This window comes from Bombus bifarius, unplaced genomic scaffold, assembly GCF_011952205.1.
Source record: "Bombus bifarius isolate JDL3187 unplaced genomic scaffold, Bbif_JDL3187 scf7180000007973, whole genome shotgun sequence".
Taxonomy (NCBI): domain Eukaryota; kingdom Metazoa; phylum Arthropoda; class Insecta; order Hymenoptera; family Apidae; genus Bombus; species Bombus bifarius.
The window spans coordinates 2,968,044-2,982,620 of record NW_022884359.1 but is presented as its reverse complement, the minus strand read 5'-3'; the positions used below and the strand labels follow the sequence as shown (position 1 = coordinate 2,982,620).

Below are 14,577 nucleotides of genomic sequence, written 5' to 3'. Positions count from 1 at the left end.
CTTTTTTATATTTTTTAAATAGTCACTTTTTTATTTTTCTAAATAATCAATATTCTTTCAAAATTCAAGAAGCTCATTGCTTCGAATTACAAAGCGACACTCGAAACTTCTGAGGGGTAGTGCACAACGTAGTTGCAACCCCCAAAACTTGTTCATTACAATAGCACCACTGTTCATACGTGCAGTTTCTTTTTTAAGCAAAGGTTTCTATCGATTGGCCGAGGGTTGGTTCTAGTCTCGACGGGGTGATTTACAGGACCCCATGGTACATACGAATCGAAAGTATTAGAATCCATTCGAGGGATCCTTCGAGATACTGAAATTCAGCCTGTTCAAAGATTCAGTCAACCACACGAAGATGAATGCGTTTCGCGTCACTTATGCTCTCTCGATGTTTCCCTTGGTTAATGAATTATTCGAACAGCGTTAAATATTTTCGAAGTCACGTTGGCAAAATTTTTATGTGGTAAAGGGGAGGGAAGAAACGAGGACGGAGAATTTTATTTTATTACTGAAGTTCCAAATATGGTATGTAATTACTTTGAGAAATTTCGGATGTAGAAATGTTTTCAATCTATGTAGTAATTAAAAAAAAATTGCAAGAAAGTCAACGAAGCAACCAAAAAATTCACATTAAAGTTTTAATGCTATATATTCTTCTTATAAAAAATTACCTTTAACGCCTTACTCTCTATTGCCTTAAAACTCAATCCTCCACTACAATTCCAATCTTCGCCAAAGATCCATAAATAAAACAAAATCTACGAACACATTCAACTGTAAATTCCACTATAACTAGCGATAAATTGTTTTCATGAAACAGGAAACAAGCTCCTCCTGAATGTATCAAGAGGGTGCATCCTGTTTCTTCATACAAACAAATCGATTTCACAGCGGGCGAAGAAAAAAACACGGCCAACTCGCGAGCATCGTTGTGGTCAGGAAAGAATGCCGAGAGGAGATTTTGCGTCCTGGTTGCTCGACATCTTTCATTATTTTCCGAGCGATCGAACATTTGCGCGGCAAAACGGAACGGGCCACGGAACGAACTGTGGGAAACACAGACGGAGGGCTTCGTGTCAGACGCGAAATGTCGAAGCCATTGAATCGCCTAAGAGACAAAGGAAGCGAGCTGCGCACCACCGGCTGCTGAACAATGAGCCGATCACTCGAAATCGAGAGGCGGTTTTCAGCCTAAACCGGTATCAACCTATGATACGTTTCTTTTTTTTTTATTCACCACATATCTATATGAATTTGTAGGTATACATAGTGGTATTCATAAGTATTCAGTGGTTGTATACATAAGTATTCGAAGACTTATAGGAAATTAATTTGATGAATATATTGTGCTATGTATAGACTGTTGCCTTTCATACAATTACATATTTTTGAGGATGTAATTTAAAGATTGTTTTACCTAGCACGTATTATAGGAAGCAGTATACTTTGAATACTTTATATATTCTTTCATACTACGTACATATTATGTGTAACTTTGTGCTTCCCAATTTCCTATAATTGTATAAAAGTCCTCAATGTAATGATCATATTAATGAAATCTGAAAATATATATACACAGATGTTAAATACAGGCAAATTTAAATAATTGTACAAGTTAACCCTTTCACGCTCAATGTTGCACGTGCATACCATTATATCCTTAACAAGTTGTTAGTAAAGTGAGCAATTATTTTCCTACTAACTTTTAACTAAATACTACTAATTTTTGTTACAGATTTAGGAAAATCCGGTTCTTAAAGGAATAAGTAGATCCTACATATATACAAGTTTTTGACGTTCTTGCGAAGAAATGCGACGAAATTTGTTATATAACCTAATGCATAGTTAAGTAACGAAATAGTTTATGGAATAATAGAAATAGCATTTGAATTAGCGAGACAGAACAGAACGAACCTTTTCGTCGATCATATTAGCTGTTAACGTTGCATCGTCGTTGGAATCCAGCTTGAAAGACACATTTGCATATCAATTATATTCTGCCTACACACTGTGCAATATTATACTTCGATAGTTCCCAGACAATCTCACCGCCAATATTATCCCTCAGGCAGCCACCTACAACGATCCGCTATTATAAAACGCAATATACCTACTTGTTCCACCAGATTTCTCAGTTTTATTCCACGTTTCGGTGCAAAATTGCATCGTGTTTAACTCCTTCGGGGAATTTATTAAAGCCAAAGATAGATAATCATCTTTTTTCATTTTTCAGTTTCTAGAAAGAAGAGTACTTCCTGTATTCTTTATAGCATTTAATAATGACAACTTAACCTCCTACTTAGGTTAGTTTTCTCTTTAATTGTAGTCTAGTTAGTTACTTTGATTTCTAGAGGTATAGTATTGAATAATACTACATAGAAAAACTATGAAATATTGCAAATCGATTACAGTATTATTTTAAAGTATTTTAAAATATTATGAAATTTTATACTACTATTAATATAAAATATTAGGAAATTACTACTGCACAGTATGAATAATACAGTAATAAAATATTCTAAAATATTATAAATTTGCTATGAAATATAGTTTCTATGAAGTACTATGAGTAATGTAATCATATTAGGTACCGGAAAAAGTTCCTAAAAAAGTTTGTAAAAATTGGTTCTTGTTAATAACATGTTAATAATAACAAATTGAATTTTGTGCAGTAATTGGTAAGCGTAATGCATGCAATTGGTTTCAGTGGAAAGTTTGATCTTTGTAGTTGGTATACATGCTTCACTGTTTTCAGTTGTTTTGACATTTCGTTGTTTAACACAACAATAAACATGGATAGCGAGAAGTTAAAAATTTATGCTTTCCTACTATACCAGTTTGAACTTGGAAGTACAACAGTAAATGTGGTAAGACGCATTTGTGTACACGAAGAAGATGCTGTTAGCAAAAAAATAGCGTAAAAGTGGTTTAGACGGTTTAAAGAAGGAAATGAATCGTTAGATGACGAGTCGTGTTCAGAACGTTCGTCTGTCATCGAAAATGAGAACTTAGATTCAAACCATTTCAAACTCACGAAAAAGATGTTAAGACGAACAGAATTAAACGACGATTTCTACGTCGAATAAAATTACATGTTAAAGAAGATCAGAACATTTGAATTTTATTCTAAAAATGCACATACGCACATACCTTTTCCGGTACCTAACGTTCTATTATAAAGTATTATGAATTAATATTGAGAAGGGGGACCTCCCGTATCCTGCAGGACATATGCTTTAGAGGATTTCAAGAGCCATCTGTCTGAAAAAGATTCGCGATACGATCTGGGGCCCTTCAAGAAAAAATACTTAGGATGTGATATTCAAAGGGGGACCATAATCCGGCCTCCCACGATGTTCCTAAATTTAACATTTCTTATGAATTACGAGAGAGGCTTGTACACAGTTTTCGAACCCTAGCCAACTGTGTTTTATAAAACGTCGGCCCACGTGCGCACGAGCGCAATCGACGCGATGAATTGATTGGTACAGTATGCTACAAAAGTTACAACCCCTATTGTTCCTTTCGTCGTCTGCTTCTTAGAATTTACATCAATATTTACTCAAAATCATTGCCTTGAATTTTATTGAAATGAATAAGAAATGAAAATTTAAATCGACTAATTATTTTAGAAAATACTTTATTTTAGGAGAATAAATTATCTGGAAAAAAGTCTTAGTAATTTTGTACGAACAAATAAGCTGAAAAATATGAAGAAACAAATTGTGTTAATGGAATTTTGTGGAAACAAATTGAAAATACGAACGAGCAAGCTGTTCCGGAAAATATTTAAAAAACTTTATACAAATAAATAGGTGGAAAATATAGATGAAGTTCCGAGTATATTTTGAGAATAAATGTACAAGAATATATCAAGTTCTACATTTCACTTTCATAATGCTAAATTTTTGTAACTATATGAGAATACTACTAAATGGTACGAAATTAAATATACATAGACTTGAACAATTATTACGTGAATGTCTATAATAAATACAATGATGTTCAAATACTTTCTGTAACCACTGTATGTAGAGTAATCGTTTCAAAAACAGGTTCATGGTGCATCTGCCCTTTGAGGCGTGCTACCCTTGAAACAACAGGTCGATCGTTATCGTTGATGCCACTTTCGCCACAATTCAGATGAATGAAGAGAGCCGAGCATAATCACGCACGTTATTGAGGCGAATGGTTTCCGGAAACGACCATGATTCGTTTACGATTCAGAGGATTATTTTTTTATGAGATTGTTTAGATTGCTTCTTTAAAAGAAATTTTAATATGACAATTTGTCTATCAACAAAAGTAATCGTACAAACTATTAACGTGTAAAATAAACAAAATAGCCTGTATAATATGTATCGTTCAAACATAGTAAAATAATACGTATAAAATCTTAATTACAGTTCTTCAACTTGAACCATTGAACGAAGGATTAAACACTTTTTTGTGGCGCCTGTTTACACCGGATTAGATTAAATATCGCGGCCATTAATCACGAATGCATCGTAACACCAGGGAAAAAGAGCATAGTTCCCATCGTCTTCGAACGATCCTGTTTACTTGTGCGTCCCAGGGAGAAATCATCAATCATCGCTTTGGCGACAGCGCTGCTATCGAAATCACTGTGATATATAACTCTTGATGTATTTTCTCTTTCAGTACGGAACAAAGCGCATGTGCGCGGGCGTACATCCATTAGAAAACACAACGGAAAAGAGTTAACCACGCTAAAGTAAAGAATAATAAATAAACGATCGCGTTAAATTTTCCTTCCAAGTGGTTTCCTACATAGTATTATTCTCTACATTCTTCTTTACATTTCTGTATATTATCGACTACAATCTAATTTTCGATCCCTGCAAGAACAAATAATTATGCCTATTAAAAAATTCCAAAAATCTCTCTGTCAAAAGAAATTCCAAGGTGCAAATTCCAAATTCCAATACCAAGGTCTCCGAAATTTTATTATATTTGGCCAATATATTATCGATTGCTCTTTATCCATTTCCAATTGGATTCGCCCGAGAAATAAGTAGAGATTCGAAGTTTTCTGCGTCGGTCCATTTACACCTTGGTGAAACAGGATAAAAAAGGGGACCGTCGGAGGACCATTAGGCTGGTAGGAAAAAATGTTTCTTATTCGAAGAGCGACCGCAACGCGGCTCGTTTCGCTCTCCTCTAATTTCCAAGCGTACCGCGGAAAGATGGAGCATGTCGGCTAGCAAGCGATTTGTTCTTTTGGTGGAAGTCGATGATGGCTTGTGCGAACCACGCTGGAAAACGAAATGAGCAACAAGAAAACGCGATCTTGAGCAAGGTGGTAATTACACTACTGGCAGAAACTCTCCATCATAGTCTCCATCATACCCCATGAAATACACGTTTCTATGCTCGATGAAAGATCGATGAATTGATCGACGATGGTATTGCCTTGGAGATTTTGAGTGAAAATTATACGTGAATTGAATTTCTTGCGAACTGCGCGCAATGCTGATTACTACAAGATAAAGTTGCGCTGTAAATGAAAGAGAAGGAATTTCGAAATATTGGGAAATATTTTTGTAAAAAGAGAATTTTTTAGACTGGATTTTTAAGGGCATTTCTTATATTTATGATATTCTGCAAATACCGGGTGTATAAGCAAAATTATGCTATGAACGAAGAAAAATAATCGTTATAGCACCTCAGAATGAAAATTCGATATTCAATTATTCTTGCGGTAATCGACAGTAAACTATCCTGCTTAAGAAATGTACGTCGATAATATCACAAGCATAAATCTGTATTTAAAAATAAATCTTACGTCTTTGGGGATGATCCGCCAGAAAACCTCCAACTTACAAACTTGAAATGTTATATCTCATAAAGAAACGTTTTTAATATCACTGGAATATCTCTAAAGGGATCTTAATTAATGGCTGTTTAAGGTAAATTGTAATAGTTTGAAGCGAAAAGAAATTTTGTATAAAAATAATAAACTTTGAAAACGTTTTCTAAGAAGGAATCAAGCAACGCTACAGTGTAGAGAATGTAATGCAGAATATACATAATTGCTTGAAAAGGAGAACATCGGATATGCAATTCCAAGGAAAACATAAAAAGCTTTTAAGATAAGATTTCCCGTTGATGAGTTTCCCACATATTCATCCTTATAGTTTCCTCAGTAGTTTGAATCTTGATCAATCGTTTTGATACAGTATTTTATACGTCTGATGCTTTAAGCAAATTAAGAAATATTCCCAAGAGTTAAAGTAGAAGGAATAAACTAGTAAAGACTGTGAAACAGCAAAATATGGTAACAATGTCAACGGATTGTAATTTGAAATAAAAATTCGTGGAGGTGGGCTGACCTTGAGAATGACTAAGGCTAAAAATGACTATAGTTCAGGTCAGTACACCTGAGTCATGCAATTCGAATTCCATTGAGATGAGCAATATGTACTACCGTGTACTTAACGCGTAATTCATAAGTAGACCGCGGATATTTATGCAGTTATGGCAAATTGGAAGATACGAAAGTGCGCATAACACACAAAAGTTGATAAAATATCCAAAATGGAGTATTCGTTATAATTCTTATGATTTGAAACCAATATACTGTTCCTGTAACGTGCCCATACAAATATACATTTTTTGAACGCTGTCATTTCCATATCGAACACTCATTCAATACCTGTTTCGTAATCATTGAATACCTATTTCGAATATTACTCGGGGAACAATCGTGACTCATTAGAAAAACACTCTTGAGTTATTTCAGAGCACAATGACATTAAACTATGAATAAAATCTGTTTGATCAATGATCAGAAAGACGATTGTACCACGAAATTGAGACAGAAGAGTAGCCCGGTACGAATAGGATCGTGGACGGATCATTTGCGTGTTTACATCGAATAAAAAGCTAATCGAAACCATTCAGAGTTATACAATGACGAAATGTAAACAGGGAAATGCTTAGTCCTTAATTTAAGTGTAATTGTATTAGGAAAAGTTTTATTTCTATTCCTATTTTTATAATATGATTGAAAAATTTATTTCTTGCACTTTGAATAATAATTAGACTATGGGTATTTATGTAAATTCACATTTTCATGGCTGAAAAAATGGATTTATATAGCTAAACAAATGGAACCTAGGTAAGGAAGAGCTACCAACTAAATATTTCGAATGTCACCATTTTTTAAATTTTTAATATTATTTTTCGTTATATTTCACATTATAATTACAGTTATACTAATTAAAAATTAGCTGTAGGGAATACATTTTTTAAAAGATACCTCACTAGATGCCTTATAATTATGTTTTTTTTATAACATTCATGTATTGTCAATAAAGATCAATCAAAGTATTCACATATAAGCAAATTTGCATACACACGCATAAAGCACATGTAAAGATACAAAAATGAAATAACGTGAAAATATGTACTCACTTTGACTGTGGACTGCATTGGCAATGACCAACAACACAAGCGTTCCTCTGACAATGAGCCTCATATTCATCTGTTTCCTTAAACTTCAGTCTATTTCTACACCACTTGAACTCACTCACTTTCGATCCTTGAGATACGCCAATATTAATCGCGACTCATCGATTAACGATCAAGCAAAATCATCCGCGCAACATTCATTGAACTATCGTATAACTAATGTTGTGCAAATAACCTTATTTCCAATTACTAATTTATAAAATAATACATGTCATTCATAAAATAAAAGAGGAGGGAAAAAAGAAAATATATAGATACAATGTATATTCGTCGAAAGTCAAAATCAGGATACGTCAATGAAGAGACGAGACCGTAAAAGCTCGGTCGTGAGCACGCCTTTCTTCAGCAAACGTGACTCCTCTCTTTCTTCCTCCCTTATTCCCTCTCTCTTGTTCCGTCCCTCTGAATAGTGCACCGTGAACCGGAGCGTACAGCACTTTCCACGAGTTTTGCTCAGGAGGAACGCGATGAAATACCGTTTGATACTTTGTTCCTTCTTACAAGCTTGTGTTTACTTTTACGATACTATTCAATGGATAGTAATCCTCGCTCACAATTGGCAATGTAGGCACGAGGAGTGAAAATTTTGGGAAATTTTGTCAGTTTACTTTTTCCTTCCTCTGTTCACGATTTTATTTGTTGAATATTTGGTCTCTATTTTGTTAGATAATAGTGAATGATTGTACGTTAAAAGTCACTTAATTTTGAGCTGTGTCAAAGACTAAGACAGCGAGTCGAATCGAAGGGTTGAAATCGAAGATGAAGAAAACAAGCCAGGAAATAACCGCGACCCGCACCGTGCCGCGGTTCGCAAACGAATGCCACTGAAGTTGCCGCTCTTCCGAATTCCGTGGCTACATAGGTGTGCGTGCGCCGTATCCCCCCTTTCTTCCCGCACCGCGTGAATTTAGTTATCCCCACCACCGCCGCTTCTCGGCTACGCGCACCATCTTCCCCCTGTTATAAATACACCACTGCGGTACCGGTGTGCAGCATTCGATTAGGAATGGCTCCGATCTAATTTCAAGCTTCTTTAATTTATAATCTCGCGTTCGAGATGAAACTCGATCTTTTTTTGCAGGTTACTTTTTCGGGATTAAAAGATGTCTTAAAGTAAGAATAAGCTTTTGAAAGAAGCGTATGAGCAATTGCTGCCTATTATAAAGTTGAAGAATTGGTAATTAAAATTGTTTAACATTGGAAGCACCAACGATTAGGACCTAAAGTTTATGTAAAAGGAGTGAAAATGAAAGGTATATGAGGAAATATATAATGTAATTTTATACATATATTTTACACAATATTACTGAAACCTTTCAATGGATTTTTATATTATTTCTGTGAAAAATTACTAAAATTATTGAATTAGTGATCTTGACTATTTTAGTAATTATAATATTTACTTTTCAATTTTTAGAAAGAAATTAATGGAATTCATCATATTGTATCATATTAAGCTCATACCTACAATAAGGATTCCAGAGTTAAGGAATGCTACAAATGCGTGAATGTTATTTTGAGGTTATCGATCTTCGCAACTAGAAGATTCTTTCTTAAAGGTATTTCATATTTAATTGTAGTGAAAAAATTTACTGGGATGGAAGTAATTATATGTTTTTTTAATTACAATAAATAAGTATTTTGATTCAAAGATAGTTCTTTAATTATTTCCAGCATCATTTTAAACATTTTTATGTTCTATTGGGAGCACTAATTTCTGTGTATTGAAGTAAGATCTCGATTATTAGCTTACGAGATTTCTTACTTTTATGTACACAACTTTACTTCAAGTATTTTACATATATATATCTTTACATATATGTATATGCATTCTACATATTCTTACATCTTTACCTACGTGCAAATACATCCTAATGGTCATTATTTTAAATTTCATATTGCTTCTTTTTAATTCTCATTTGATATTTTGAACTATTTTTTTGTGCAATTTATTTGTATTGTGTGCAGATAATTTTAATAATTATTTTGAGTCATATTTTAAACATCATTTTGAGATAAGTCTCAATGAACACCGTTGAACTTTCCGTTAAACACTAATTTTTAATTTTTTCTTCTATAGATTTCGAAAGCGTGATCTCGCCTGGATAACTGTTTTGTGCAAGACATTTGCACATGCGCGACCAGCTTGATTCCGTTCCTACTTTCCACCGGCCTCGAATCTGGTATATCCTCACTTCCTTTATCCCCACTGCATCTAGCTAAGCGCGTGTGCGGTCGACACGTCAATTATATCTGAATCGAAGGCGACGTCTCATCGTGATTACGCCGCAAAATAAAGGCAACCTGACTTTTCTTTAATGGGTTCGGGGGTTCATAGTTGTTTGCATCATTTTTCGCTATCATAATCGTACAGTGATCGTTAGGTAAATTTGAAACCTTAATAGCAGATAATGAACTCCTTCCCATAGAAAATTGCTGCACTTCGATTGTTTAATTTAACTTTGTCCTAAGTTAAACACCATGTACTTATTGAATTGAACAATCTATTATCGTTTAAGAATTTGTTAGATGTACATTGACCTATATACTGCCTATAAGTAATTCAACTAAACCATAGAAATAAACTTTTATCTTTCTTATTTCAGTTCTAAAGGAATTGAGCATTATCTGCAGCCAGTGACAAGCATCGAGCTGACTTATTCATGTAATCAGAAAGCAACAAAGTAGTGATGTAATTTCGCGGCATGCCGCATAAGTCGTTCACAATACACCGTTTTATCATTAGCCGTTGGGAACAGAAGCGTAGGACTCCGCGATTTATGAATGATTCGGAGGAGTGAATGAACGGGGTCGACGCATGCGCACCATCGGCCAGATTCCATTCCCATTCCGATCTCGCCTCTATTCTCTGCTTTATCCTTTTGCCGCGCTCTGCGTAGGTACCGTGAACGCACAACAGCTGTAGAATTTATAAAAAGGTCTGCTCGACCGACCGATGAAACCCTTATCAAGGTCTTTCCACCATTATAGAGGTGTTAGTGGAAGGAAGGAAGAACGCGTGTTTCTTTCACCGTTACGGAAATATTTACACAACCATGTGCAAACCAACTTACGCCAGGATAAATTAGACTGCTGTCGGCTTTGTCATTTCACCAACCGACAAGTGAGATTTTCCTTGGCACTGATAATGCCGTGATACTGTTACTTTTCCCACATAGCTTTTACCTGACTGTCCTAAATAATCAACTTTTTTTCGTTAAATCTATAGACATAGATACTGTTGAATTAACAGAGGCCTCATTTTTTCATTCTTTTGGCAATAAATAGTAGGGCTCTCTTGCACAATAATTTTCAAAATTTATTGTTATACAAAGAACTTATTATTTATGACTTGTAAAATATTAATATTAACATAATTGTACAAGAAAGACCAGAAAAATAAAACAAAGAATAATGAATCTTTATTTAATAACAAAAAGGACAGGTACTTTTCTATCTTTTTTTTAAATTCGCTTTATAAAATTATTGAAGTATTTCTAGTTGGAAAAAAGAAGAACTGCATCTTTATATAGATTGTTTAGATACGATCGCTTTTCAAGATTTCACTTTCAGAAGATCACTATCTTTTGAACACGGTCACTATACAATCCTCTAGAAACGACCACACCATTGAGCACAATTTAGTATTCAACGACGTATTACCTTAAATCAAACAATTGTACTCATTTTCCTGGAAGGAACAACTTCAACTAATTTTCCATCACGATTAAATCGACATCTGAAAATCTAGATTTGGAATTTTCGAATTTACAAAATCAAACTACATCCCATAAAGTATTCTTTTATCAGTATAAAAATATTTTTCTGTATTATGATCATAGATATAACAATTTTTATGTACTAAACTTTCTACATTGAAAGTAAGAGTAACGTGAATTAACAATCATTGATTTCCATAGGTAATGAGCATCGATACCTCGAAGAAAGAGCATTTGTGATGCATATGACAGTCATAATAACAGGTTACAACTTGTCTGTATAAGCCGTGAACGAAGGCCTCCCATTTAAAATTCGCAGCTGATAGTCAAAAGGTGACAAAGCTACTGAATATTGAACGAACAAGAACTTCGTGAAGGATTGTTCAACGTAGTTTACTAACACAACGATTTATGATCTGATATATTTATGGAGATGATTTTCTCTCGTACAACGTTCACGGTGAAAAACATGCAATTTTCTTCTGCCTTTGCAACTTTCGATCGTAACTCCTCGATATTCCAACAACCAAGCGATTTAATCTGAATACAGGTTGTTCCAAAGTACGTGGAAAAAATAGAAAGTAGTCGTAGTAGGAGCTTTAGGGAAAATCGATGCTTGGGTCTACCTGAGTCTTCGACTAAATATATATTCACGGATCTTCCTAAGGAGATCTTTGTCAGATTTATGTGTAAACTTTTAGACATAAAACAATAAAATTCATATATACATAACATTTTTTAACATACTTGTAACTATTCAACTTGTATTTTGAATTTTACAGGCAATAAGACCAATTTAGACATGACCAAAGTCGCGAAATTTTCCCAAAAAATTTGGATAAACGGCGGCGTTAATTAAGCTAATACGAAACGTGATATGCAACAATTACAATTTAATGGGACCAGGTCACGGTGAAGAGCGCACCGCAACATAACTGTTTATTAAGTATCTCGTCGCCCACGTTAATTGAGAAGTTACTGTCGAATTGATAGCTCCGACGTAAAGTAACCTTAATCGCAGCCGAAGCATTTTAATTAGACCTGCTCTCACGATAATTAAATGAAAAATGTTTGGGAACATTGCATGCTACACCATATTAACGCACGTGATTTTTACTTTTATGATACGCGGAAATCAATTACATACTTTTTTGTCAATCAATTTCATTTAGAAAGGAAGGCAATACTGAATAGTTTATACTGCAATGGTAGGTAGTTATTTTAATATCATAAAGAAAGATGTTTTTTATAAGTATCATATGATAAGTAATTGGGCTAATTATAAGGAATATACAATTTATAACAATCATATTTAACAAATAATTGGAATACTACCAATTAAAAGAACGATTCATTTATTATTCTGCATGTTTGCAGGTTTTGTGTTCAAGACAAACATCGTAGCAGCATTTTTCCCATTTGTCGCAATCCTCGTCGCCGTGGCAAGAAGTTGGTGGCAGTGAGTACCAATCATAAGTTCGTGGACAATGGGTTCTCAACGGCGGGCAATGTTCCCCTGTTTCTTCCTCATGGACATTTTCTGGCCAAAACGTGTCGATCGGTGCAGATTCAACGGTGATCATTAGCAGCCATGGGTGTAGGAAAGAATACCAAATATATTCCGCCCAACTCTCAGCTTTTCCGCTTGGACAGCAATAATATTGATGATCGATCGTCCTACACCAGTATCTGCAAAGTGGTCTGTAGCCTTTCCAGTGAGTTTCCGTTGCGCAAACGTGAACGATGAGACAAAATATCACGATCAATCTAAACATCCTGAAACGTTATTGTATGTTCATCAATAGACTATGGATATTTATGCAAATGTCTTATTTACTGCAATAAAATGCATAAATGAAAAGAGATTTTGAAAAGAAACAAACATCGTGTAATCTAGATTGTGATATTGGTTTGTACATTCTTTGTTTTAAAGTTTATTATGCAAGAAGTAACTATGAAAAGAGATAAGAAAAAATTATACTATAGGTAAAGAGTATTTTTATATTATTTATAATAATTACAAGCCATTTAATAAAGTAATTTTCTCATAAAAAAATATGGAGCTTTTTATCATATTTGATTATTTTAGTGAGCTCTTAAATGGTTAAATATGTATTGTTAATTAATAATTGAATATAAATGTATATATAGAAAAGACATATAGTACAATAATGAATTAGGGTGTGTGTTATGTATGTGTATATGTATAAGATACGAGTTAATGTTAGTACTTCTACGGTGAATTACAAATACGTAATTGTTATTTTGAAAATTATTATTTCTCTTCAGAAAAATTATATATATGTTTTTAGAAGAACAGAATATCTAAATCGATAGTTTGGTACTCACTTGAATTCTGACTTCCGTCTAAAAGGGATGCCGCAGTGTACATCCTTATAAGTGTCAGAAGATCTTCTCTTACTTAAAGTTCCGTCACGGAACACTTGTAAATTATCAGTGTACAGCGTCGAAACCGTCAAAAGCCTCATTAGAAATCTCATTCGACGAAACGTTGAAGCGACATCATTATGAATTCAGTGAAAAGAATAAAAATTTAGTAATCATTTGAGAAAACCGCTTTCCATAGAAAGCAGTACCGCACATAAATTGTCCCCGTATTGTTTCTGTTTAGATATTGTTAGATAGAATTTTTATAGAAATAGCTTTCTCGTGTAAAAAAAACACAGAGAAAGAACATGAAAAACAGTTTTAAACTTCAATAATCAATTATTTCATGTTATTAAAACTGTCCTTTCATTTGGTTCTGGATTAAATATGTATTTTTGCATTATATTGAACATTTCGTTATAAAATTTCATAGATATAAATATTCGAGTGAAAAAATGAAAAAAATGTTCTTGTCATATTTTTCCCACGTGCTTTTCATGTCCATAAATAATTTTATGCGATTTAATGTCACAATGTTACATAAAACATCGATTTTCGAATGATTCAAATCAAATCTATCTACATTAGATAGTATATCTAACTGATACCAACTTATCAATAAAGTACTAGAATATATCACTGCTAAGTTACTAAATCTTGAAGCTTTTAAAAAAAATTTCAGACGTAGGCTACAAATATTTTAGTATCGAATGAACATTTGATGTATATGAAAATTACATTTATTAATTACATTTATAATTACACGATACAATATTTTAAAATATGTGAATCGTGTATAAATTTAAGATTTTTAAAGGAAAAAATATTTAATTCTCCATGCATGACTTTAACAAAGTAAGGTATACTTAAATGTTCGAACAAAAATTTTTCTTAAAATGTAGTAACTTTTAGTACAACGGTAACTAACATTTACAACTTTAATTAGTGTTGTTCTTTTCTATAAAAGAAAAAA

At 33.6% G+C, this 14,577-nt stretch overlaps 2 protein-coding genes and 1 long non-coding RNA gene across 4 annotated transcripts in view; 1 reads left to right on the top strand and 2 right to left on the bottom strand.

Annotated features, from left to right (window-relative positions):
- LOC117216509 overlaps positions 1-8,300 on the bottom strand; it is a 36,845-nt gene extending 28,545 nt beyond the window's left edge. Inside the window, exon 1 of one of the 2 annotated variants that reach the window (XM_033463239.1) lies at positions 7,441-8,300. In XM_033463239.1, the coding sequence (XP_033319130.1) occupies positions 7,441-7,510 (70 nt within the window). In that variant the 5' untranslated portion in view covers positions 7,511-8,300. Of the gene's footprint in view, positions 1-1,917; positions 2,474-7,440 lie in introns of those variants that run through there. The other variant, XM_033463250.1, reaches the window with a different exon arrangement.
- A 142-nt stretch (positions 8,301-8,442) lies between these two features.
- LOC117216529 lies at positions 8,443-12,685 on the top strand. Its single transcript, XR_004489379.1, has 7 exons — positions 8,443-8,750; positions 8,915-9,056; positions 9,578-9,881; positions 10,104-10,621; positions 11,418-11,777; positions 11,999-12,424; positions 12,594-12,685. It is a non-coding gene; the product is annotated as an uncharacterized LOC117216529 (long non-coding RNA).
- LOC117216515 lies at positions 12,432-14,011 on the bottom strand. Its single transcript, XM_033463264.1, has 2 exons — positions 13,566-14,011; positions 12,432-12,992 (listed from the first exon to the last, which is right to left on the bottom strand). The coding sequence occupies exons 1-2, from the start codon at positions 13,715-13,717 to the stop codon at positions 12,575-12,577; spliced, it is 570 nt and encodes a 189-aa protein (XP_033319155.1). The 5' UTR covers positions 13,718-14,011; the 3' UTR covers positions 12,432-12,574.
- Between the last annotated feature and the right edge of the window lie 566 nt (positions 14,012-14,577).